Here is a 26,006-nt window from a genome sequence, read left to right on the forward strand (position 1 = left end):
TTTCCATATAAATTAAATCATTATTAATTATTTTCGTTTTTTAGATGACTAATATTATTTATTAATAGGCAGATCGTCATAACCCAAACGCAAACACAATATCCCAAGACACCACCAATCACCAAAGTTGTACAAATTATGAAATTAATTTGTTTTCATACACAAAATATACATTTAAAAAAAAAAAAAAATTTCTCATGAGTACTGTAAAACTGTGTATTTTTCTGAAAAATTGCCCGATGTTATAGGGACTTGTGGCCAAATATTCAGTTTAACAATAAAATATTTGCCCTTTCGGAGTCATCCATGGGGCATAAAAAATGCAGCATATACAGACCATAAATGAGATGGTCATGAAATCACCCGACTGCATGCATTCGATTCAATGAATCGATACCATGAATTCCGTGCTAGCTGCAGCAACAAAAACAGCTGTATCTGTGTTAACTCTTTCTCATATATAAGATGATCAACCGATCATCTCGTTTTAAAAAAAATATGAGATTCATCAATATTTTTTTTATTTTACAGTGAAATGATCGACTGATCGTCTTATACAAACATATTGGTAATATAATAGATTCACATCACAAAAACAACACGGGATCATGAATAATTTTATTTTGTAATCGTGCCAACTTATATAGTATTTTAAGCAAAAATATCATGCACTGAAACGTCGATTTAGCAATTCGAACGCAACCAGTCAGAGAAGAAGACAAAAAAATACATTTTTTTATCCATTTATTTGATTTGAATCATTGATTTTTTTTTTCTCTTGTTATAGACAATTTCATGATTTTAGTCATGTAACTTATATTTATTTTTAATTTCAATCATTTTCATCGGAGTGCTGAGCAATATCCAGTATTCCTTTTTTTTTTCTTCCAATTTTAGCCGATTTAATCATAATGCTGACGTGATACTAATTAACACGTCAGCATTTTTCAACGACGCGTCAGCATTCTAGTAAAAAAAATGACTAAAACTGAACAAATATACAAGATACAATATTAAAATCGTGAATTGATCGATGATAAGATGAAATTTTTTTAAAAAAAAACCATAAAAATTACATAACAAAAATTGTAATTTTTCCAACAAAGATTTAACGTCTTTGACACCCTTCAAAGCACATAGGTACTCCCTGCATGTAAACAGCCGGCCGCGCATCTGCCAATACGTATGGCATGAGACGATATTGGGATATAAATATTAATATATTTATGTGGTGTGGTTAAGTATATTGTAGCGCGTTACGTAAAATAAAAACAAAACCAAACACAGATTCCAATATCCAATGAATCTCTCGATTTCCCATGCACAACAGAACACATCAAATTTTGAGTTCCATGCGCATGATTTTGGAGTTTCTTCAAAAAATTGAATTTCTAGACAAACTACAGACACAATACAACAATATCATTAAATACGGAATATCAACACCACTGATCATGGGTAGAGAAAAATATCGAATTTTCGATATATCGAAGTTACTGTACCAAAAAATATCGAATTTATCGAAATTTTTCGGTACGGTATGGTACCGATACCGAAATATTTTGTACGGTAACGATATGTCATTTGAAATTTTTGATATATACTGAATTACCAAAATAATATATATAAATTAAAATATATATAATATTTTTAAATAATGAAGTTAAAATTTTTAAATAATATAAAGTATTTTTTTGGTATAAACGATATATATCGATACCGTACCAAAATAAAGAATTTGATTTCTATTTGGACTCGTCATGTTGGAATTGTCCAAATCAAAGTTCAGTGAAGCAACTCGACTCATAATTGAGAATTTAAACTGTTGAGAAGTCTTATCTCTGTCGCTTAACCTTACAGCTAACTAGAAGACTGGATGCTGGGTCTTGACTTGTTAAAAAGCTGACAGGCTTCAGAAATCATAGAACCTCAGACATTGTTGCAAAAATAGCGGATGAAGAAGTCGCACATGTTGCGATTGAAGTTTATTGGTGTTCATTGATGTCTTCGATCTTCAGACACATATTGCGGTTAATTGGTGTTTATTGTCTTGATGGATTTGTTTTGTATATATCTTTCCTGGTCTCTTTGAATGTCTTGAAAATTTTGTTTAGTATTGGTAATTATTGGCCTTGGAATTATAAAATAATGAATTTTTTTATATATACTTTCGGTATGACGGTATTTTGCCGATACCGTACCGAAACTTCAGCATATCGAAAAGCGATACGAAAACGGTATCAATTTTCTCATACCAGTATTTTCAGAATGGTATACGGTATCCGAAATTTCGGTACGATATACCGTACCGGCATGGAAAATAATTAAAATTTTCTATGCCTTTAATGTCTTCATATATAATTAAATTTTTCAGAAGAGTATGCGTTCAAATATTGGTCTCTTAACGAATCTCACACATTCTTCTATTAAATGGTCTATATTAACAGATGTTATATTTTGATTTATTAATTTTTTCAATTTTCTAAAGTGCGTATTTCATCTAATTATTAGTAAACCATATTGATATGTCACAACAGATGAGTGGTAAAAGTGTCATGGAATTATGATAATATCATCCATAATTTGAAATTTCTAAAAATTTATTAAAAAAAACCATTTATTTTTGTAAGTAACAGAAACTATCCTCCTTAAATTAATATACCAGGAAAATTTAAAAATCAATTTTAATATAATCTCTATTTTTTTTTAAAAAAAAAAGCTTAATCCCAAAGAAATATTATACTATATGCAACAAAAAAAACTATTATTATTAGTATATAAACACGTAACAGTTGTGTAAGAGAACTAGTTAATTAATATATAAATCATAGTCAATACGTTAAACAATTTTATGGTTGAGCTGTCGGCAACACTGCAATGATGCAAATGACCTTTTTATTAATAAACAAAATCATCTGAACTTTTCCATATTTAAAAAACAAAGAGAACCTTACAAATAAGATTCTTTACTTCTTTCGTGTCTCTCTTTTTTCGGTAGGACGTAGGAGAATTGAAGAGTTAGTTCGTGCTAATTCATCCAGACTTATTTTTCCATATCAAAACATCATTCGATTATGTGGAAGTTTCACGTATTAATGGAAGTTTATGTTATGCCTTGATAACGTAGGAGCTAACATTTAATATGAAATGGGAAGAAATAATCTAATTTTGACCTAGAAAACTCCAAAATTTCTATGAGACCGTCTCACGGAAATTTTATGAGAAAAATCTCCAATTCGTTTCATGGATATAGATCCGTGAGACCGTTTCAAAGATCTATTTCATAATAAATATATATATACACACACAAGAATTAATCATATGATTAGTACGTGGTTGAAATAATTATAAGTAATTTTACGGTGGTTGTTCGTCCTTGGACAAAACTCAATTATATTGATTAATTTATTAAGGATACCAAATTGTAATGTCGATGTCGCCACGCAAAATATTTTAGTTAATTCAAATTAAGCCTATCCAACGGGGCTCCTTAGTATTATTATTATTAATTATTACCAACCATTGGCACATGTTGCGTGCCTATTAATATTTTTTGTGTTAATTTTTTTGGTTATTTTTAATTTAATATTTATTTATATTAATTTTTTATATTAAGAATGATATAACCGTTTAAAAATTTGAATAAAAATAATATGTTAAGAATTTTAAAAGTTTTGAAAAGCACGTAAGATATTAATAAGAAAATATACAAATTTAGTAAAATAAATTTTACAGTGTTTTTATTAAATAAAAATAGAATAATTTTATAATTATGGAGGAGTATTTTTGGTATTATAAAAAATTCATCATGAAACAAAATTTAATTGCTCTAGATATCTTGAACTTAATAATACCAGTGTCTCTTCGTACTCTATGTGTCTGCATATATTACAATTATTTGGTGTTAAATAAATTTGTTTTGTTGAATTTCAGAGATTATATTAAAATTTAAAACTTTAAAAAAAAAATTATAATAATTTTTTGAGTATCTTCTGTGAAACAGTCTTCCCGGATATTTATATATGATACGAATCAACCCGTTCTATACCTAATAATTTTGACCAAAAAATAATAGTTTTCAGGGTCGAGTCGGATTGAAAATCCGTATAACAAAATTGACTCGTTATACGGTCTCATATAAGTTTTCGTCTATTTTTTTATGTCATGAGTGTTATAATTATTTAATTTAAAAATTAAAAATATAGATACACATAAAACAATATTCTATTAAAAAATTGTAGAAATATACAAGATGCAAATATATTAAAATAAGTTTAATTAAATTTTTTATTTTAAAAAAATATAATATTTTGTAATTTGAGAAAAATGATATTTTGTTTTATCAAAAAACATTATATGATATCAAAATTAATTACTCTAGGTGTCTTAAATTTAATATTATAGAAAAGAGATATTGATAGTATAGATTATATTGCTGTCGCTTTACATAAAATTGGAATTAGCTTATCCAAAGATTTTTTTAAGTTAGTTCCACCAAAAATCTGAAAAAATTGCATCTTTTCTTTTTTCTTTTTATTTTTTTAAAATTTAAACATTCAAAGTATTTAACGATATATTTATATTATATATAAAGTTTGAAACTTTTAGTGGTTCGACTTTATTACACTAATTAATATAACTATATTATCGTTATCTAAATAATAATTTAAAATTATAGTAAAATTTTATAAATCAACTCGATCTATTAATGATTATGATCAATATTCATATAAGTAATAATAATTATTTTTTGCTAACCTCGCGAATGTGTCATTTGTTAGTGTTAAATTAATAGCTCGGATAACACCTTATCCAACCTCATTACTATAAAAAAATTTCACTTTTTCTTTAAAATTATTCTAAAAAAATCAAATATATATTATTTTAAAATTATTTTCCCCGGAAACTCAGAAAAAGAAGGCCGAAGGCAAGAGTAACTCTTTAGCGCTGCGTATTGTTACACGCGCTGTCGTATCGTCATCTCGTACATGGCGGGGAAGAATATTCATTTAGAAAACTCTCTCTCTCACACACACTACAGATTCGTAGAAACGTGTGTTGATTAATAGAATAATTTCATGTATAGAGATGTGTGTGTAAGTATGTGTATTTATGTACACACCCGAATAATATAAATATATATATACACAAAAAGAAGATTTACGAAGTCGCCCCATTTCACCATCAATGCGTACCATGAACAGAACCAGGAAAAATTACACACAGTAAGCACGTTAATGTCTGTATGTTTATGCGTGAGAGAGAAGTACAAAGTTGAAGAAGGGGTAAGCAACCACTTTCTTGCAATATTTTTCACCTCAAATGCACATGGATTTTTGAATATCTTACTATTATCTCTTTCTGTCACACACAAAGTTCCCATTTTTATATGGGTTTTTTCGTTTTTCTTTATTTTCAACGGCACATGTATTCATCTGAGTCCTCTTACCTCAAATACATTTTCTATTCGCTCAAAAAACTTGGCCCATTGGTATTTTTTTTCTTTGTCTCAGCAACCCATAGAGATTCTTTCAGATCTACAGTGAAAAGTTTTGGGACATTAATGAACTTAAGATTTCGTTCTTCATCAAGTAGAGAAGTGAATATCAAATAGTTATTGGAATCATCAAAGATCAGCTTTTCAGGTCAGTCTGATTTGTTTTTTGCATGGCTCCATGCTTTTTAATCTTTATTTCGATTGGCAATGCTTGTTATTCTCCATTATCTTATGACTGCTATGTGTTAATAGAGAAGCTCGTCGAATCTGTGATACGAACCTCTGACTTCAAGTTTCTAGTGTTTTCCATTTTCGTTGCCTGGGGAAAGAACTGAGGTTTTTTTGTTGAACCTTTGAAATTGATGACATTCATATTTAGAGCATGTTTGGTTTTATTTGCTGGAATCAAAGTCAACTATGAACGGGGATGAATCAGAAAAGAAATAAACAACCTTGATTAATGGTTCTGTTCATTTCATTTTATTCTAATGGAAGTCCAATCTTTTATTTTTGTAAATCAATTGTATTCTCTTGATATTTGGTATAGAAGTTCATAGCTTAGGTATTGTGAAAATTCGTGATCGAACTTTGTAGGGAGTGGAGGGTGGATTTTTGATCAAACATGACAATTCTTTTCTTTTCTATTTGTTTCACGGGTGGATTTTGTTCAAAGGCATTGGAAGATATTGTTTCTTGATTAATTTATCGAATATTGTTCCTCATTTCTGCTATCATCGATAAGTGATGGTTTTTTTCCATTGTTTTTAGTCTAGTTTTTACTTTTATTTTCCTACACATCTTTAATTTGAACCATCAGAAATTGATTTGTTTGCAATGTTTAGGACATCAAAACATCACACTGTGGCAAGAATCAGCCTTTATGAGATGAATTCATAGTCAGATCGATAGTAGAAGTCGTCCCTTAGATTTATCAAGCTGAACTTGAAAATGGGTTGTGAGATGGAGATTGATCAATCGGAAGACACGGACATTGTCCTATCTTCCATGTGGCCAGAAGACATGAATGAAGCTGGGAGGCAATTTAATGTTGAAAGGCCAGGAGCAGATCAAGATATGCTGGAAGAGGTTGTGATAAACAAGGAACCAAACATAGTCGATTTTAAGCGCCTTATGGAGCTAACAAATTATAGTGACAAGGGTAACTGGCAATTGGCAAATTTAGTTAAGAACTGGGAATATAAGCAGGCTAATGCGGTGCGCCTTCTCAGAGAAGAGCTTGACAACCTTAGCAAACAACAGCAAGAAGTTGAACTCAAGAAGTTGGAGATATTGGAGGAGCATCGGTTTGAGCGACATGGATTTGGTGGCGATAAGCGCCCCATTTCTATCCTTGATGAAAATTTGACATATTTGTATCAACATTCTCCTCAGAGGAAGAATGCTATTATTTTCCGAGATGAGAGAGTTGAATTAGATGCTGAATATGACAATATAATTTATTGGAAGCAACGTGCCATGAGTTTGGAAAAGCTTCTGGAGGCTAGTGTTCGAAGAGAGCAGGTATTACTGGAAAAACTTCAGGAAAGTATCGAAAATCTTGAAAGGCAATCCTCTCCCGTTGAGGAATTATCCCAGGTTTTGGCGAGAGCTGACAATTTCTTGCATTTTGTCCTCCAAAATGCACCAGTTGTGATTGGACACCAAGTATGCTTTTTGTATAAATTTGTGTAACAGCCTTACTCTGTCTTGTTTTTGTGAGTTCAGATTAAAACACTTAACTATTCATTCGCTTTCAAGAAATGGTCCACGTATTTTACTCATCTCACATTTAATGCAAATCATCATTTTGGGGTTTAATCAAATATGTATTTACAGGATAAAGAACTGCGATACCGATTCATCTTTAACCATTTCCCAAGTTTGCGTGAGGAGGTGACTATCCCTGATTTCATAATGTCTATTCAAGAAATTGATCATTTAGTTACTCATTTTTTTGGCTGTTTTTATAGGACATAATAGGAAAAACGGATGTGGAGATCTTCAGTGGCGACGGTGTAAAGGAATCTCAAGATTTCAAAAGAGAAGTTCTTGAAAGAGGATTGCCAGCAAAAAGGGAAATCACCTTTGAGACAGAGCTGTTTGGTTCGAAGACGTTTTTAATTTATGTTGAACCTGTTTTCAGTAAAGCTGGAGATACAATTGGTGTAAATTATATGGGAATGGATGTAACTGATCAGGTAATTCCACTTTCTGAATATTCGAGATGGGCAGTCTAGTTTAACCTTCAAACAACCTTTACAATGCACCGCATCATGATTAGTGGGCTGCTCATTGCTGATTGTAAAGGGGAAATAATACTTTTTTTAAATGTTTGTGTAATTTTCTAACAATAGCAGTTTCCCTTGGGTAGCGACGGTCGCCCGTAATCACGAGGCTATCTGTGTGCATAGAGTTTGAAACACGGTGCATAAATTGTTGCATTGTTTAAAGAATTCGAGTTGCAATATTATCATTTAATGTAGCTTTTGGTGTAGTGCAAGCGCTTGATCCTATAACTTCTGTTTCTTACTCTTGTGGCTGTGATTGTGCCACAGGTGAGGAAAAGGGAGAAGATCGGGAAGCTTAGAGAGGAAATGGCTGTGCAAAAAGCGAAAGAGACAGAACTCAACAAAACAATACACATTACGGGTAAGTGAAATTCATACTATTTACACAAATTCGTTTCATTTATAGTTTAAATTCGACTCTCATTTCTCCTTTCTATTAATGTCCAGAGGAATCGATGCGTGCAAAACAAATGCTAGCAACCATGTCTCATGAGATAAGATCTCCACTATCTGGAGTCGTTAGCATGGCGGAGATTCTTTCCTCGACTAAACTCGAGAAAGAACAGCGACAGATGGTGAAAGTAATGCTATCTTCTGGTGATTTAGTTCTTCAACTAATAAATGACATCCTTGATCTTTCCAAGGTCGAATCAGGTCTGACTTTGCACCTTTTCTTAGCAAATCTTACTAAGATATGTTGAAATTCGAATAAATGTATCTGTATTTAAAGAAAATGATTTCATGCTTTTTTAGGAGTTATGAAATTGGAAGCTACAAAGTTTAGACCACGAGAGGTAGTAAAGCATGTACTCCAAACAGCAGCAGCGTCAATACAGAAATTGTTAACCTTGGAAGGAAATGTAGCAGATGATGTTCCTATCGAGGTAATGGATCCTCTTCTCTTGAAACTTGTCGAGAATGGGCAGGCCTATTTGGTTGTAGGTAGTAATGAGAGAACTCTTGAAATTCAGGTTATTGGAGACGTACTAAGGATTCGCCAGATTCTAACAAACTTGGTCAGGTAATAAAAGCTCTAAACTTTTATTAGATTCTAAATATGTTCTATAAAGTTAAATTATGTTGTAAAAGATTGCCAATTTTTAATCTTTAACAGCAATGCCATCAAGTTCACTCATGAAGGCAAGGTTGGAATCAACCTTTGCGTGGTCACTGAGCCGCAGAATGTAATCAAACAGGACTCTCAGAAGATTTCTTCAAATCAAATGACTGTCACAGAAAGAACTAGGAATGATTCATCTACATCTTGGGGAAAAGGAGATCAAAATGACAATAAATGCGGGCGTGTGGATTCTGAAGACATGCATCGAGACAGTAAACTAAGTGGTAATCCCGGTGGACCGGTAAAACTTTCGGTTTCAATGGAAGAAGATGAAGAGATTCACCCCAATACCGAAGAAAAAGTAGTATGGATTCGTTGCGATGTCTATGACACAGGGATCGGTATACCTGGTACGTCTTGAATTGCTGTCCGACTTTCTTGAATAAACATTAATTCCATTTAGTGAATGTAAATGTCGATATATTTTACAACTCTTTTCAACCTTCGTGAAACAGAAAACGCTATACCAACTCTGTTCAAGAAATACATGCAAGTTGGTTCAGATACTGCTCGAAAGTATGGAGGGACTGGATTAGGCCTTGCAATATGCAAACAACTGGTAATATAATCTGAATCTGTGAAATATGTCACTTCACAAAACAATTTTTGATCTTTTGTTTTGGGAATCTAGAAAAAAACTTTCCATCTTGGTTCACTAGAAAGCAAAAAAAGTAATTCTAAGCAGTAAATATTCTGTCATTTAACAGGTTGAGCTCATGGGTGGTTATCTTACTGTATCCAGCGTAGAACAGTTTGGATCAACATTCACCTTTATCATACCTTACAAAGTTTCATCAATTTGTGATGGTTCAGATGACCCTGATGAATTATCAGATTTAGACGACCAAGATGTTGCTGACGATGATGATTCAGGTTCAGGTGTTTTTGTGTTTCAACCAGGAACTTTGGGTTCTTTATTTTCATCCCAAAGTTCTGGAAGGATTCAAAAGCTCACAACAAATGGTTTTGGATTTAATGCCTCGTCTAAGTGTAATGGATTGTTCGAGGATTCCTTGTCCCCTTCTAGTAACATTACATATAAAGAGACCAGTTCGGAAGAAGATACCTCTTCAGCGCACAATATATCTGAACTCGATGTTAGCTTATGTCAGAACTTGGGTTTGGGTAATGCAAATTCGGCTGCAGCATATGAAGAGGGTAGCAGTGAAATGAATGGTAGAATACAAAAGCATACAGGTGAAGTCTTGGAGACTAGTGTTCACTCGGAAACAAATCAGGCACCAGCTCGAGAAATTCTGAAATCTGAGGTGAAACCAAAGATTCTTCTTGTTGAGGACAACAAGATCAATGTGATGGTAACAAAGTCGATGATGAAGCAGTTGGGCCACAGCATTGATGTGGTAAACAATGGTGCAGAAGCTGTTCGTGCGGTTCAACAGCAAGATTTTGATCTGATTCTAATGGTATGAACAAAATATTGTTAAAGTATAAACACTATTGTTACTTTTATCTCAGGATAAAGTTGAGCTTTCAAGGATCAGAAAAAGAGGCTACAAAAAATGTTTTATGCTAAGACACCAAAAAATGTGAATTTTTTCTGCAGGATGTATGCATGCCTGTGATGGATGGTCTTCAAGCTACAAGATTGATCCGATCTTTCGAGGAGACTGGGAGTTGGGAAGATGCAGTGAAGGCAGGAATCGATCTACAGTCGCCACCACCGCATTCTTCACCAAATTCTCGACTAGAAAAATCAAGAAAAAGGATCCCTATCATTGCGGTAAGCACTCAGACTTCTCTTAGCCCCAGCAAACTGCTATATTTTTTGTATCATTTAACGCAAAGTTACCTCGGTATCAAGTCATCTTACATGCGGGAAAAAACAATTTTTAAACATCCGTTCTCTTAGAAATTTGACTGTTGTTCTTTTGCAGATGACTGCAAATGCATTATCAGAGAGTGGCAACGAGTGTTTTGCGAATGGTATGGATTCATTTGTGTCGAAGCCGGTTACTTTCCAGAACTTGAAACAATGTCTAAGCCAATATTTACCATAGTCCAAGTTATTAATATGTATGAATCTTGTAAATGAACTAGCTAACAAAGTTTTGACGTTAGTTTATAGTGTTTGTTATTTTAGAAAGAAACTAAAAATTAGAGTTCTGTTAATGTACACATATCTTTCGTTGGAGGAAGATTAATCATTTTAATAGAGGAAAGTTTTGAGTTGTAAGAAAGTACACATATTATGCTCTAAAAAACTTGAAAAAAATTTTGGGCTAAAATTTATGAATTCTTTTCATCAATTGAATGCCCTCCCTGTCTGCTCTCATTTTGGTTTGGTTGCAGACGTTAGCGAATATCGACCACCGTTTCGCGAAGGAAATAAAATATTTCACAATTCAAAAAATAAATACAAAGCCCCATCTTTGAAAAGCTATTTATAGATACTATTATGTCACTTTTTATGTTTCCTAACAACTATAATGCTAGAACAATTCGAATTATATAAACACAGGAAATTTATTTGAGGAACAAGCCAATAGAACGAGTAGCAACATTCATCTATCAATCTTTACGAAAATAATAAAGAACTGATGACACCTTCCACACTTTCTTGATCCTAACCTGCCCACCTCTCCTTGTTCTGATTCGAACGAACAAGCTCAGGATATTTCACTTTTCCATGGATTTACCATTGAATTCCCCTCTTCTTGAAAACTTACTTGATGATCAGTTGGTTTCCGAAAATCTGGACTCGGTCAGCTGGCATTGTTAGGAGAAATCACGGAGAAAGTCGATGGACTCTGCTGAGAATTTACAGAAGTCAGCAGGTGATTGCAATGCTGATCTCTCCATACAATCACATCCACGGCATGCAATGTTCTCTCTTTCTTATCTCAACGGATTCGAAAGTGTGAGAACTACGATCCCCATCACTTTCGATAAATCTTCTATACAACTCACAATCTTGCTGCATATTGTTGCTTCCGGATGAGAATGTTGATCACATTCCAATTATTATGGAGGAATCCGATAATGTAAATAGCAAAGGCGGTCACCGCGGCTGTTCACACTATAAAAAAGAAACCCTAGAAGATGCTTCTCTGCACAATCTCATACACGAACAGTTTTGGAATTTCTCTCATTTCGGTGTGAGATCGGTTCATTCACTTCCCTTCTCCTAGAAGCTTGTCAGGCGCCGCTTATTGTTCGTGCAACCTCATGGTACCGGCGATCACCTCCCGCCCTCTTCGACCCGGCATCACATGCCACCAGCTTCCGCTTGGTTCATCCCCGAACTACACGGTATTAGGAGAGGTCCGCTCTTACATCACTAAAATTTCACGTCCCGAGATGCATGGCCTGAATATCGACAATGTTGTTGGAATTCAATAATTAAATTAACAAAAAACACTAACTATTTAAATCTAAAATAAACTTTATTCAAGGAATTCACTGTCTTAACTCCCAAAGTTGATCATAATTTCTGACTTAACTCCTCATAATTGATTATAAATGTTTGACTTAACTCCACAGACAGACTGGATCATAAATATCTAGTTTTACCATAATAGACAAGGTCACATACAAGATCAAGGCATCACCAAAAATATTTGTTATTAAACACTTTCATGCAATAGAATATAATTTTAAATTTAAGATACTGTGAAAACATCATGAAAATACACATTCCACCTATTTTGATTTTCTACTGCTCCAAATAGAAGTTTGGGACATAAGTATTTTGTTCATAACAGTAAGAGTGAATGAATAGATGATGGAGTTGACATCGTGCCAATGTATGTAGTGTCACATCAACATTTCAGGAAAAATAACTAAATTGTCAAAAAATGAAAAATACGGAACTAAACTGAAATTTGACAAATAAATTACCCAAATCACAAAAAAATAATATACTGACAAAAAATACAGTTTTTCCTTGTATATAAATCCAAGGATAGAACAAACGTCACCTTTTTGTAAATTCCAAGGGTAGAAAGGCAACATAAATATTCCCAGAAAACAAGAGAATACTTTGAATTTTTCACTTCATATTCAACCCGTTACGAATGAGGGAAGCAAACAAATCATTCCAGATTGAATTTTACTCATTTTCATATTATACTTTGGAATTCATTTATTTGTTTTAGCCGCCCGAAACTGAAAAATGAATACCAATAATGCATGCGCTAGCATTAATTGGAATCGAACTTATTAGCAATACCCTATTTCCAATCTTTTTACTTGCCCATTGATTCTTGCAAGTACTATAACCTCAAGTGAAGTCCTACGTTTAGTTGCATGCATGAGTTTATTAATCCAGCTGTCACTTTTCTTGCAAAATCGTTTTCAACTCAAAGATGTAAATAATATATAATGAAAATTTAGATTCCTTTTAAAAGTTGACTTGAAACAAAAAACCCATAAGAACAATATGAACAAAAGTACAATAATCAAACATGCATTTCGCTGGGTTCATATTTGTGGTGATCCAACAATTCAAATGAATTATTACCTGCAGCAGCTGCCCCAACAGTAGTCTTGAAATCCCTGCTGAGCCCTAGTTCTGTAATGTCCATTTGCGGCATAACATCGATATACAGTCCAAACCCATTCGTCCTACGTCGATATTCTTGTCTACCACGACTCCAATTCTTATAGGTTTCCGAGCCATGCATGCATTCGTGGCCAAAATCTTGAAGACCAAGAAGATAATAAAGGTTAGATATTTTTGGTTTGTTTTATCACATAGTTTATGGCACAAACTATATATTGCTTTGCTTGAATGTTTCCAATTAATTATCAGAATGATGAGTTTAAATATTCAATTAAATCCATTGACAATCATTAAAGTACTTGCCATCTATTTTTTATTTTTAATGATTAACGTTGTGCTTGATTTTTTTTAATAGCTTTTATGCATATAAATTATATAAACTAACGATCATAAAATTATGTGTATTAATTTTTTCTACTTTTTTTTAAAAAAAAAAGTAAAGGCGACATCTTATTATATCTTTTATTTGTCTATCCATTTTTATTTGCATAAAAGGATGGTTTCATTTGATTATCAACAGTTCATTTAATTGTAAGTTCAAATGATAAAATATTTAATGAAATAATAATTCAAAACAATTCTGAAACCTATTTCACGAGTAACAGGCTAATATTCTCCAAGAGTTCACATCGATAGAAAGATTTGACACCTCGATGTAAGCTCTTCGTTAGTATGTTCTAAGAGTTGGGCTGTTCGTCCATTAAAATGTTACGTAAGATGAGTGAGGTTCAAAATGTCGTGAGATAGTTCGGTCCATATCTGGTGTGGTCATTAGAATATTGAGAGGACATTTCCCTAGCACGAGAGTAACTATAAAGAAATTCGAAGCAATTGAACACAGTTGTCTCTTTTAATTATTGGTTTTTTTTAAGAAACGAAAGTCATTTCGTTTTATGGATCGTTGAATGATCGGTTGGGGATGCAGTTGCCATTTGACATTGCGAAATTGTTCATGACATATTGAAATACATACAAACATAATTTATTTATTTACTTTTAAATTTTACATGCCATTTATTTAAAGGTAATCAATGAGTGTGAAAAAGCTTGGCCATATTTCATTATAATGATTATCTGTATTATTTTTACATATAACTCATTTGTGCTTATTTTGCTCAATATATTATATGATTAAAAGTTTTTAAAAATCTTAAAAATTGCAATAATATATATAGCAATTTTTTCTCGAATATATGGAAAATCGGAGAGCGATTTAATTGATATGAACAAAATTTTCTATTTTAATGTAAAAGCCGACGAAATTATGCATATAGATAATTAGAATAAATATTATGCTAAATGCGATCTTCAGTATTAATATTATTAATTCGACGAATCATATCGCGTATTGTTAACACATGGAAATAGAATAATTGCACTCTCCTTACATTGATATTATCGCGCTTATAACGAAAAATTATAGTAAGATATCGCTCTATATAAACGAACCAGTCGCTCGTTGCTTATACAATATGATCAAGTATTTCCTTGAAATCGCTACGCATAAATTTTATCTTTATCGTTATTTTTCGAATTATTTGACCACCTTCGAGTGTTCAAAGAATGAATCAAACATGTGTTGCTGTGGTGATTATTTTACAAGAGTGCATTACTGGCCGTGAGTACAATTTATTTCTTGATTCCTTTATTTAATCGACATGTAGCCATTTTATTCTGTAATTATTTTCATTTTTCCTGATAGATGGCACATTGATTAATTGATTGATAAATTTTTAGTCATGAATGAAATTTATTTGAATCTCTAAATTTAAAATCGGTCTGTAAACTGTTGATAATATTGATAAGTCGGTGAAAAAAAATAAAGAAATCGGAGTTTTTTTGAAAAAGAAATCAGAATTTTATTATGAAATACAAAATAAACTTTACAGAAAAAATAATAAATTGTCAGGTTATATATATATAATTAAGTAAGCTGATGTCACAGAAAGTGTCCTTAATTATCCACAGTAATATTCACTATACAAGACTACAACAATATAAGAATTAAAATAATCAGATATTTTATGTTGATTATTTCAATGGAAAAATTCCAGAGTCAAGAAAATTGAAGAATTTGAAATAGATTATTGGAAGATTAATATACTGTTATTTAAAATCTGAGTATAATAATCATAATTTCCCACACAATATAACAAAAGCTTGACCAATTTTCTACATATTTCATAATTCAAAGGAAAATATTGCGAAATTGAATACAAATGTCATAATTTGTTCATAAAATCAGAAGTCAGGATATAAGTTTAATTAGAGCAATCCAAATAAAATTATTTCTTGCCATAATATGAAAACATATCTCACATTTCATGCACAGAATTTAATGTAAAAAAAATTCAAACTCCATCTATAAATACTTGTCCATTTTCTCTGATTATTCCACACAATATCCCATAGCAAACCAAAAAGAAGTAAAGCAAAAAATTTCTGCAACTTTCGATATATACCTTAGCTTTGCTAACATGAAGGGCGAGGGAAGCAGACAATCAAGAGGCCGACAAAAAATCCCTATGCAACTGATCGAAAACCAAGATGATATGTACGCGACATTTTCGAAACGGCGACTGGGAATCTACAAAAAAGCCACTGAATTATGCACTCTGTGCGATGTAGATATCGGTATAATCATGTTTTCTCCAACTGATGTTCCTTATTCTTTCTTCCATCCGAGGATGGACAGTGTTGTTTCCAGGTCCATGAACCCAGGTCAGCCGCAGTCAGATTTTGACCGCATTATTGATTCTCATACCCATGGGAAGGTTGAAGGGATGAACCAGGAGCTAGACAGGATTATAGCTTCGAAAGACGCTGAAAGAGTACGGTGGCAGCGCGCCATGGACGAGATCAAAACTCGGAATATATGGATGCGCCAGCGGTTGGACACGCTCACCCATGAACAAGCTCTTTTGTGGAGGGCATGGTTCAAGGAGTTGAAGACTCGGGTTACTCGGCGGATCGAGCAGATTAAGAACCAGGCATCGAGTTCAGCGATGCCTCCGCTGCCTCCCCCGGAGGCTGGAGAGAATGTGGAGGACATGGTGGTTGCGGCTGGAACTGAAGATGCTGATAATGTTCATCAGCCAGCTGTCATGCCACCGGGTCAGTTCGATTTTCCTGGACAAACGTCGAACGACCCGAACATTGGAGGCGGAGCTCCTCCCACTCTGTACTATTTGCCTCCTCCTCCTCCGGAATGGCAGAATATGTTCGCCGGTGGCGCGGGTCCTTCGCAGGAGCTTAATTTGGGTCCACCAGGTGGTGCTCCGAGTTATACCCCGCACTATGTGCCACCCCCGCCGCCGCCCGGTTTCTTCGCGGATCCCACCCAGTTTTACTTCAGTACGCCGCCGCCGCCGCCGCCAGCTTCTGGTGGTCTGTCGAATCAAGATGAAGCTTGCCCTTCCAATCAGAAGGACGATGACGCTTAGTTGCCAGATGTTCTTTTTATTGCAAAATTTTGTTGTATATTTTTACTATGTAGAATTTTGCATTTGTAAGAAAATGGTTTATTTCAAGTGTTCTCTTAGTTTCTGCTCTTCAATATAATTGTGTTATTGTGCTCAAAGTTTACTTAGCAAATTCATTATGCAAAACAAATATTAGAAGTATATGGAAGGGCAAAAATTCATTCAATGAGGAAATTGCAAAAAATAAAAAATAATATGGATATATACAAGGTAAAAAAATTGTAAATACAAAATAAAATATTCAAAAAAGGAATTTGAAGTTTGAATTATGTTTTTATTGATGTTATATTATTTCCAAATTCTTTGGCATACTAGTAGATAATTTTGTCTTGACTATGGCATAAAACTAAGACATTTAATTAAGACAAAAACTTGTGTGAGACGGTCTCACGGGTCGTATTTTGTGAGACAGATATCTTATTTGGGTCATCCATGAAAAAATATTACTTTTTATGCTAAGAGTATTTCTTTTTATTGTGAATATAGGTAGGGTTGACCCGTCTCACAGATAAAGATCCGTGAAACCGTCACACAAGAGACCTACTTCTTAATTAAAATCTAAAGGTTTGTAAACTTATTCTTATTTTCTTTCAAGCTAGTCTAGAAATAAATGAATAAAATATTTATGTTATATCATTACTTCTAAGCACGTCATGCCTGCACATTGCAAGATACTTTTTTATTTTAAGTAATTGAACTGTGTAAAAAATTTAAAAATTACATTGAAATTATATTAAAAAAATTTGAAATTATTTTATAAGGTTTTATTATTATTATGAAGGTTTATGATGATTTTGAATGAAAAGTAAATAGTTATTTAAACTTGATAAGATTCGAATAAAATTGAATTGATTTCATGAACCAGTACTGAGACTACGATAATGGAGTTTTCTTCAATATCTAATATTAAATAAAATAAACTTATATTAAATATCAAATAAAAAATTAACAAAGTTAATCGTTAATAAAGGTTAAACCAGATTATAATGCGCATGCTACTGCAAATCATTTAAACTCGACAGGGAAAATACTTGAATGGAATCAAATGTAGCTTACACTGTTACACATTACAGCACAACATTAGAATTTCAGATGAATCCTATGTCGATCCAGTAAAGCCCCTCGTTGCTCACTCATCTCTTCGAGCAGAATCTAACCCAGTAGATGGACTGTCAGCAAAGTATTCTAGATGTTTGACGTTAAAACCATCCTGCAAATTGACACAAAACAGTCCAACCAATATAAAGAACACGATTGTGAAACACATTCGTTCACTCAAGATTAATACAACAAAAGGATCAAGGATTAAACATTTACAAGGACGAGAGCAAATTTAATAACATGGCAATGATGGCATCTTCAAAAAAAAAACCCATGCCAGTAGCAAATATGAGCGTTTGTAAATGAAAATATAGTGGGTACCTCCTGCAAAGCCTTGGAAAGATCATCCACGGTCAAGATGAGACGCTTATCCTGTTACTAACCAAGTGTTAAAAATTGTAGATAACCACAGGAATTAGGAAGTGATACCCATTTCACCTTTTGCTGCTTATCTCTTTTGTCTTTAACTATAGATGACTGTCTAGCCTTGCAACGCCTGAAGATAAATATTATTCACGTAGCATTATTGATAAGAATGAATCTGGAAACGAAATTTCGACCAAAAGAGATATATTCATATTTCATAATGACACCAAGTTACATAAAATGGAGAACATACTGAAGAGCATCAGTAGCAACATCTGCTATGAATTTCTGAGTGGCAACTGCTACCAGCCTCGTCCTGAGAAAGAAAAGGAGACTGTGAGAAACAAATCCTATGCATGCTGATGACAAAAGGCCCAAAAAAACTGTCAAGTATTTCGCTATAACAAATGAAAAAAAGGGAAGCATGGGACAAATGAAAAAAAAGGGAAGCATGGGACGTAAACAGGTATAGTTTTCTCAAGGCATGGGACGTAAACGAGTATAGATTCCAACTCTCACAGTAGTTTACAAAACCTCTTTGACGATAACCTAACAAGTAACAACTAAGTCAATTTGTAAAGTTTTCTCAAGGCAGATGCTATAGGTTTCGGCCCGACTTTCTTGATTCAAATCACAATTTTTCATTACTTTTTTCTACTTTCATTTGATAATTTGTTTCCATTCTCATTTCTAATTTATGCACCATGATACCAGCTAATGAACTTACCAGCATGACTCCGATAATAGAAAAGTCACGAGAACAATATAACTTCACTGGATAATACAGCTAAATTCAGTTATTGCAATAGTTGATGGTATCAAGAAACTAGGACAAAGTTATTCCCAAAAAAAAAAAAAAAGAAATTAGGACAAAAATTGAAACAAGTGATGGGTACGGTATGCCCAACGTCTCGTCACAAAATTGAAAAAGAAACACCAAAAAGTAACTCAAAATTAGAAAAATAATTACACAGATATTAATTATTTTACCTCAAGAAGAAGAAAAACAATCAGTGAATCAAAAACAAGTAAAAGATGCTTCGTGGAAAAAGAAAAAAAACGGTACGATGGCAGCAATTAAATATTTTTTAAAAAAACATAGGTATGATCATTCAGAAGGAAAATAAATCCTGTTAATTTATTTTCCTTTGACTCCAGGTTAAGTAGCGCAAGAAAGGAGAAGAATACCTACAATCGGACATCGGGACACTGGAAGCCACTTTTTGCCAGGTAATGCTCCACCAATTCATCAGGAATCTGTACATCAATGTAAAAATTGTAATTAATTCAAAAATAACGGAAAGATAATCGTATAGTTGACTAGATGTAACGGCTATAACCGTGGCCGTGTAGTCCATCAAAGAGGTGAGGAAATCGGTGAGCGCAGCATCATCGTCATGGCGGCCGTCGTTCGGTTGCTGCTGGCTCCTTTGGCCGTTCATCGTTTCGCCAATTCTCCTTGTTTACCTCTTATGCGGGCGGCGCGTGGTACGCGGAGAACACCGGAGATCAAGTAGGGCAACGTCGTCAAATCATCCTCAGGACTGTTGTTATTTTTTAGAGTAATCTCGGGTTTACCCGCGAACGTAACGAACCCCATTACAAGAGAAATTTATTAGTTTTTTTTTAAAAAAAAAAAATCTGAATGTTATTTTTATTTTGTTTATAGACCATAAGAAATCAAAATTGATGGGATCAATTAAATTTAATGAAAAGAACATAAATATAAAATTATTTATAATTATATTAAATATCAAATAATTTGCATTGCCTGACCAATTAATTAGAGAAATCACCATTAATCGTTAAATTTTGAATTAACTTTTAAACAATCAAGAATTTAGAATTTGTATGAAAAATTGTTGTTAAATAAATTAAATAAAAACTCACGTTCATCTAACATTCTTTGACAGAGCTTAAAGTTTAATTTGTTTGGTAAAAAAATTGTAACAACTTACAAACGGTCGAAATATGTTATTAATAAACTGTTTTTAAAAAATTTGAGATACCTTATTTTTTTCAAAAATTTCTTATTTTAATATTTCATTTCTCCAAAATATCTTATATATCTTCTTAAATCTACATTTTATCCTCATTGCTTAAACATTCACTTTATGACTTTGCTTTTTATCTTGTTCTATCTTTTTATTAAGATTTAAAAATTAAATTGTTAAAATTTTATTGAGTAAATTAATAATTATAATTTTTTAAATCTACTTAAATACATTAAAATAATATTAAATATTTTTTCCAAAAACATCAATTTATCTAAATATAAAAATAATATATACATATATATCTATATAGATATATAAAGATATAGATAACTATTTACATTAACTTATAATATTATACCATTTTTATAATTTTAACGATAAAAAAAACTTACAATACTAACACCATTCAAATATTTTAACACCTTCTTGTTTTTAATAAAAGCTCACAATTTATAAACTCTTAAAACAACTTAAGAGATATAAAAACTTATTAACTGTTTTAAATAAATTTAGTCAAATACCGTCTAATTTACATTATAAATGTATAATACATATCACAATGAATTAAACATTTAAAATCCATTGTAAATAAATGGTAAATTGTGCAAGTAATCTAAACATTAATAATCCATTAAACATGCTTATCTAAATTGTGCCAGCCAGCCAGCTATGGTCTAAAATTTATTCAGGCCTCTACACAACAATTCACCGTGAGATAATCAAACCTACGCCTATCTCTGCTGACTATACCGTAATAACCCATAGACGTCGACTATGCCTGGAGGGAAAACTGGATCCGTCGCGGCCCTCACGGCAACCTTTGCAACTGCAGTGACATTAACTGGAGGATTGAATAGGGGTCCGATCAAGGGGACCTGACTCAGTGGTTTAGCATGCTGCAGCACCTGCAAAATTCAAGAGCTCATGGAAACTCAGTTCCTTGGCTAAGGCCTTTTCTTTTCCGTCGGATGGTTCAATATGCTTTCGGATGGTTCGATATGCACGATGGAAAACTGAGAATAGTAAACAGACAAGTAAAGAATCTCACCATCTCTAGTGGAGAACCAATCACACCAAGAGGCAACTTCATGCTCCCAACACGGCGTGTTCCATAAATAAATCCAGGCCTCAGAATTACACCTAAAACCCAACCGATTGCAAAAAATTTCATCAGGGACACAAATCCGCTTTCTATATGCTAAAATTAGGGTTGGTAAGACTACAAGAAGCCTAAGCCAAACGAATCTTTCAATTCAGAAATTAAAATATGCAGGCCTAAGAATTGAAAAGGACAAAAATTCAAGAAGTGAATAACAGTTTCAATCGAGAAGGAACAGTTTGCACAACAGCATGCTGCAAGCATCCCCATTAAGATCAAGAGAGCATTACACGAGATGCTGAAATGATTTTGTTCCATAAACTATATTTTCTGCAGGACAGAGATAGCTCACCTCCATATGGATATCTAACTTGTAATTCTGTCTCAGCTGCTCTCTGCATCACATTGAATACACAAAAACATTAGGAAATAAAATATAACTACAAGGCACATGGCACGTGGAATTCTAGTAAACTTTTGATCGCTGCTTCCCTTCCACTTTTAATGGCACACAAGCTTTCTAGTTGTTTCCGAGCTTTGAAAATTATCTCTCTTGGGTGTTCCCTAAAGCCGAGCGCCACAATTAGTCTTGTCTACTCATGTAATGATGGAAAGCTGGGGTGACCAACAAAATTACCGGGTGGTGGAACGGTTGGTTTCTAGTATTTAGTTAGAAGCTGGGTGGTGGGAAACATACCAAGTACATGTTTGGGTAAAATCGTTGATTAAACAAAACGCAGGAAAGCAAAAAATATCCTTGTAGCAACAATAACCTCATGATTGGTACAGCAAAAAGGAGCGTTTTTTACAATACCTTTCCTTCATAATATCCTTGAAGCACGTAATTCATCACACCAAAGTCAGCAGCCGAAATATACACAAATCTCTTTACTCCTACGAATGCAAAGAAAGAAAATTTGAATACAATTTTTTTATTTGTATTGGACCTTTTTCCTAACGAGTAGATGAAGGAGCTCAAATCGTATGTTGTATACAAATTATTTTTAACTGATTTCTTTCACCAGGAGTTCTAGTTCCGTATTTTCTGTGAAACATTCACATTTGTTGAAATTCAGAATCCAAAAGCAAAAAGATTCGGAATTTGTATAAACCGTAGATGGATTTCTTCTAATGATGGCACGCGACTCCTAGTCAAATACTGAATCCAAACATACTACTAAATTTTGAACAAAATAGCAATAAATATGCCTAATTGCACTATTTCACACTAGATATTTGATAGTAAAAACCTTTTTTACCAAGCATCATATAAAACTTCTGAGTGCGATAGAATAACTCAACTATGCTCACCAAAAAGTTCCACTTTACCAAGTGAGGATATAGAGAAGTTTCGAGCCATTTTAACCAAATTTATAGAATTCTCTTTTATGTTCACAATTGATAATTTCCCTCTAAAAAATGATAAAAAAAGAGAGAAAACACATTTCAACCTCCCAAACTTCCAGTCAACTGGAAATAGATACAAACATCACACGGGCATAGATGTATGCAATAGTCTTGGGGCCAAACAACGAGTTTAATTAATGCTACGCACACTTTAAAAAGTTGCAAAGCATATACAAAGTTTGTGAGAAGATTAAACTAAGGTTATATTAGAATTTCATCATTTATGTCAGATGCTCCTTTAAATTCTCAGTAACAAGGAGTGTAAGAACAAGTGAACTACCAAAAAGAAAAGCGTGGCAGTACCTTCTTCTGAGGCAGCTCTTATAGCATTAATATTTGCAGTTCCATTGATTTTGTACATTTCCGCATTAGAACCAAAACCACCAACACAAGAAATCTGCAGAAGAAGAACATTCGGATATGGAGAAAGGGAAATTTGACAAAAGTAGTAGACAAACTTAAAAGACCCTGGAAAGTATGTTACCAATGGGACAAATGGTAAAATAGATAGCAAAGGAAAATAGATAAACCATGGAAAAAGTTCTCTCAGATATATTGTATACAAGAAGGAAATGAGCCCACCACCCTCAGCCTCTCAAAATTCAAACGATAACTTTTTTATCAGAGTATAACTCTGAAATTTCTCGTCCAAAGTCACTCAAACATTTTTATATATAATTTTAAATTATATGTTATAATAAGTGAATACGTACAATTGAAGTCACTCCCTTCAATACATCCTTCTCTAAATTCAAACGAGGACATGTTGAGCAGAGTATACCTCTGAAATTTCAAGGTCCAAAGTCGCTCAAACGTGTTATATATGTTTAATTATATATTACAATAAATGAATACATACAATTGAAGTTACTCCCTTCAAGACATCCTTCCACGAATCCATCGAAAAAAGGTTACCTTCAAGCAAGTCAGAAAGGAAATAAAATGAATGAAGACTCTTCGCTAAATGAAAACAGGAAAAAATGGTGAATGTTTATACTTAACAAGAAGAAGTAAACCTTGATTCCAAATCACACTGCTTGCCCAGGGTTCACCGATCGAGGATCCACCTGATCTGCAAATAGCATTTCAGACAGGACCAGACGAATCAAAACCAAATAGAAAGTTCAGAAAAAATATGAGTGAAGATCGATGGGAAGGTCATTAAAATGATATCGTAACTCATTCCCTCACGAAGGTAAACAAACTTCTGCTTAAAAATAGCAACCATGTTTTGCTTGCACTCAATCTACATGTCATTCAATAAAATATATCACAACAAAAGGTGTCAGTAACCGAGCTCCATTAAGATGGATAATTCACTCAAAATTTTAAAGATGCATAGACGCTACCAAATGAAGATTCTATGTAGTTAAAGAACCATTCTATTACATTAACTTAGTATTCAGCTGGTGAACACCCTCTTTGAAAAAAGCAACTCCAGCTGACGAATTCAAGAGTTGAAGCAGTTACACAAAAACGTATTGCTAAGCATTTCCTTGGAAGTTTGGGGAAAAAAAAGAGACAGATGACAGTGGGAACCCCGTGAGACTCCTTTCCCTCTCTATTATAAGCTTTCTTTTTCAAGCGGTCATCCTCGTATACAATTAGCAGTCAGACAAATCAAGGAGACAATCTCAAGTGGGATATAATACCTGCTGAGGCTAGAAACTGTCAAACCACGGTCCAAAGCTTCCTTGCAGATATGAGAACCAACAAATCCATTTCCGCCGAGCACAAGCAACTGAATTATAAAACCATAAAAATCCAGTATGATCCCAACGACAGGTAGCAAAAAATTTTCTGGCCTGGTGATGCAATTTTATGCCATTGGAATACAAAGATATACCTTCTCTGTTGGAGGCGGAGGGACATGTACCGTCTCTGCTTCATCAACTTTATCAGTTTTAGGAGGATTGTTATTGTCAAAAGGATTTTCAGAAACAAAGGATAGAAACCGCCCATTTCTCGAGGCCGCAATTCTGAGGTTGAAAAGATGTTATTTGAAGTAAGATAAATAATCAGAGAAGAAAAAAGAACAGATTCAAATAAAAAAGGGCAAGAGGAAGACAAAAGAGACAGTAAATGAAATATCGTTACCAAATGAACACTCGAGGAGATGCATAAATCACTCAGACTCGTACAGCTTATATATGAAAAATTTGTAATTTTAAGGACTTGGGCTTTAGTGCTATGCATTGGCTTCTTTTAATTTGAGTCAAAGTCAGACTTCAACTACCTCATGATCACTTCTAAAATTGCTAGAGCTGCAGTGTTATATTACACACCACCCTTTTTCCAAAACCCAGCTGAAAGATCAGCTTCTAGGTAATGAATTAAAAACTGAGACGAATCAAGGATTTAGGAATTTAGCGATGGAAAATGAAAATAAAATCATTAGAATTACAATCAATTCCCTTGCTGGTATAGGAAACGAAAATGCAAGTGACTCCTCCGAAAAAAGAAATCAAATAAGTTCATGAACAAAAAAATTGCATTTCTTGGAGAAAAAGTAAATGCTCCAATTTGAAAAAAATACTAATCAAGAAGGAAATAGGTTACGGCACGCAAGCAATACCCAAAACCAATTCAGCATTTCGAACCCCGATAATCTCCTCCAAGAAAATCACAGTTACTCAACACTTAATAAATCACAAACAAAGAGCGCAATCCCACAACCGACATATTGGTTAAAAACCTAATTAACACACAATAACACAAGCACCCCCAATCAAGACGGGAGAAAATAACACAAAAAGAATCGTTTTTTCTACAATATTCCCACTTTCCCATACAAAAGATGACAGAAAATAAACAACGAGGAATCAAGAACTGGGTAAAGAAAATAAATAAATAAATAAAAACGTTAAGCTTACGAGGATACGATGGAGGAGAGCTTTGAACGACTAATCAATCGAGACATTATTATTCCCTTCAGCTTTAGCTCCAAAAAGGAGAATCTTTTCGCGAAGTTTGCGTTTATGGCAGCTTTTATGGGCGACTCGCTCCCTTCTGTGTATCAAGTGGAATGCATAATTAGGCAAGCATACTGGAGTCAAATTCGGGCACGTGGCGGATTCCGGCGTCGACACGTAGGACATTAATGCGGCTGCCTGCCAGAACTTTCCAT

General features: G+C 33.4%; 4 protein-coding genes across 5 annotated transcripts; 2 read left to right on the top strand and 2 right to left on the bottom strand.

Moving 5' to 3' along the window:
* The first annotated feature begins 5,301 nt into the window (after positions 1 to 5,301).
* Positions 5,302 to 11,099, top strand: LOC140970296 (histidine kinase 5-like). The gene is made up of 13 exons (XM_073431951.1): positions 5,302 to 5,645; positions 6,340 to 7,162; positions 7,334 to 7,390; positions 7,468 to 7,695; positions 8,053 to 8,146; positions 8,233 to 8,439; positions 8,539 to 8,669; positions 8,757 to 8,806; positions 8,900 to 9,255; positions 9,361 to 9,464; positions 9,613 to 10,329; positions 10,470 to 10,646; positions 10,801 to 11,099. Exons 2-13 carry the CDS (start codon positions 6,446 to 6,448, stop codon positions 10,921 to 10,923), a joined length of 2,961 nt encoding a protein of 986 aa, XP_073288052.1. The 5' UTR covers positions 5,302 to 5,645; positions 6,340 to 6,445; the 3' UTR covers positions 10,924 to 11,099.
* Positions 11,100 to 15,704: 4,605 nt separating this feature from the next.
* LOC140970329 (agamous-like MADS-box protein AGL29) lies at positions 15,705 to 16,870 on the top strand. Its single transcript, XM_073432002.1, has one exon. It carries the CDS (start codon positions 15,905 to 15,907, stop codon positions 16,868 to 16,870), a length of 966 nt encoding a protein of 321 aa, XP_073288103.1. The 5' UTR covers positions 15,705 to 15,904.
* Positions 16,871 to 17,884: 1,014 nt separating this feature from the next.
* On the bottom strand, positions 17,885 to 19,967 carry LOC140970322 (transcription initiation factor TFIID subunit 10-like). 2 transcript variants are annotated; one of them, XM_073431991.1, is made up of 6 exons: positions 19,717 to 19,967; positions 19,569 to 19,633; positions 18,630 to 18,692; positions 18,449 to 18,506; positions 18,332 to 18,382; positions 17,885 to 18,119 (listed from the first exon to the last, which is right to left on the bottom strand). In XM_073431991.1, exons 1-6 carry the CDS (start codon positions 19,816 to 19,818, stop codon positions 18,039 to 18,041), a joined length of 420 nt encoding a protein of 139 aa, XP_073288092.1. In that variant the 5' UTR covers positions 19,819 to 19,967; the 3' UTR covers positions 17,885 to 18,038. The 2 variants fall into 2 exon arrangements, with proteins under 2 accessions (XP_073288092.1, XP_073288093.1); XM_073431992.1 differs by having other exon boundaries at positions 17,886 to 18,061.
* Positions 19,968 to 20,937: 970 nt separating this feature from the next.
* Positions 20,938 to 25,977, bottom strand: LOC140970332 (uncharacterized protein At1g32220, chloroplastic-like). Its single transcript, XM_073432004.1, has 10 exons — positions 25,753 to 25,977; positions 24,726 to 24,858; positions 24,532 to 24,620; positions 23,896 to 23,951; positions 23,739 to 23,794; positions 23,183 to 23,276; positions 22,287 to 22,366; positions 21,825 to 21,867; positions 21,422 to 21,513; positions 20,938 to 21,278 (listed from the first exon to the last, which is right to left on the bottom strand). Exons 1-10 carry the CDS (start codon positions 25,797 to 25,799, stop codon positions 21,105 to 21,107), a joined length of 864 nt encoding a protein of 287 aa, XP_073288105.1. The 5' UTR covers positions 25,800 to 25,977; the 3' UTR covers positions 20,938 to 21,104.
* Between the last annotated feature and the right edge of the window lie 29 nt (positions 25,978 to 26,006).

This window comes from Primulina huaijiensis, unplaced genomic scaffold, assembly GCF_012295235.1.
Source record: "Primulina huaijiensis isolate GDHJ02 unplaced genomic scaffold, ASM1229523v2 scaffold5453, whole genome shotgun sequence".
Taxonomy (NCBI): domain Eukaryota; kingdom Viridiplantae; phylum Streptophyta; class Magnoliopsida; order Lamiales; family Gesneriaceae; genus Primulina; species Primulina huaijiensis.

Excerpts from the sequence above, each read along its gene's own strand:
- LOC140970296 (XM_073431951.1), top strand. The coding sequence starts at position 6,446 with ATGGGTTGTGAGATGGAGATTGATCAATCGGAAGACACGGACATTGTC. Across the intron at positions 8,440-8,538 it reads TCTTTCCAAGGTCGAATCAG|GAGTTATGAAATTGGAAGCT; the intron begins GTCTGACTTTGC and ends ATGCTTTTTTAG. Across the intron at positions 8,670-8,756 it reads CAGATGATGTTCCTATCGAG|GTTATTGGAGACGTACTAAG; the intron begins GTAATGGATCCT and ends CTTGAAATTCAG.
- LOC140970329 (XM_073432002.1), top strand. The coding sequence starts at position 15,905 with ATGAAGGGCGAGGGAAGCAGACAATCAAGAGGCCGACAAAAAATCCCT.
- LOC140970322 (XM_073431991.1), bottom strand. The coding sequence starts at position 19,818 with ATGAACGGCCAAAGGAGCCAGCAGCAACCGAACGACGGCCGCCATGAC. Across the intron at positions 19,634-19,716 it reads TGATGGACTACACGGCCACG|ATTCCTGATGAATTGGTGGA; the intron begins GTTATAGCCGTT and ends ATTGATGTACAG. Across the intron at positions 18,693-19,568 it reads CAGTGTCCCGATGTCCGATT|GACGAGGCTGGTAGCAGTTG; the intron begins GTAGGTATTCTT and ends TTTCTTTCTCAG.
- LOC140970332 (XM_073432004.1), bottom strand. The coding sequence starts at position 25,799 with ATGTCTCGATTGATTAGTCGTTCAAAGCTCTCCTCCATCGTATCCTC. Across the intron at positions 22,367-23,182 it reads AAGAGCTGCCTCAGAAGAAG|GAGTAAAGAGATTTGTGTAT; the intron begins GTACTGCCACGC and ends TTGCATTCGTAG. Across the intron at positions 21,868-22,286 it reads AAGGATATTATGAAGGAAAG|AGAGCAGCTGAGACAGAATT; the intron begins GTATTGTAAAAA and ends AATGTGATGCAG.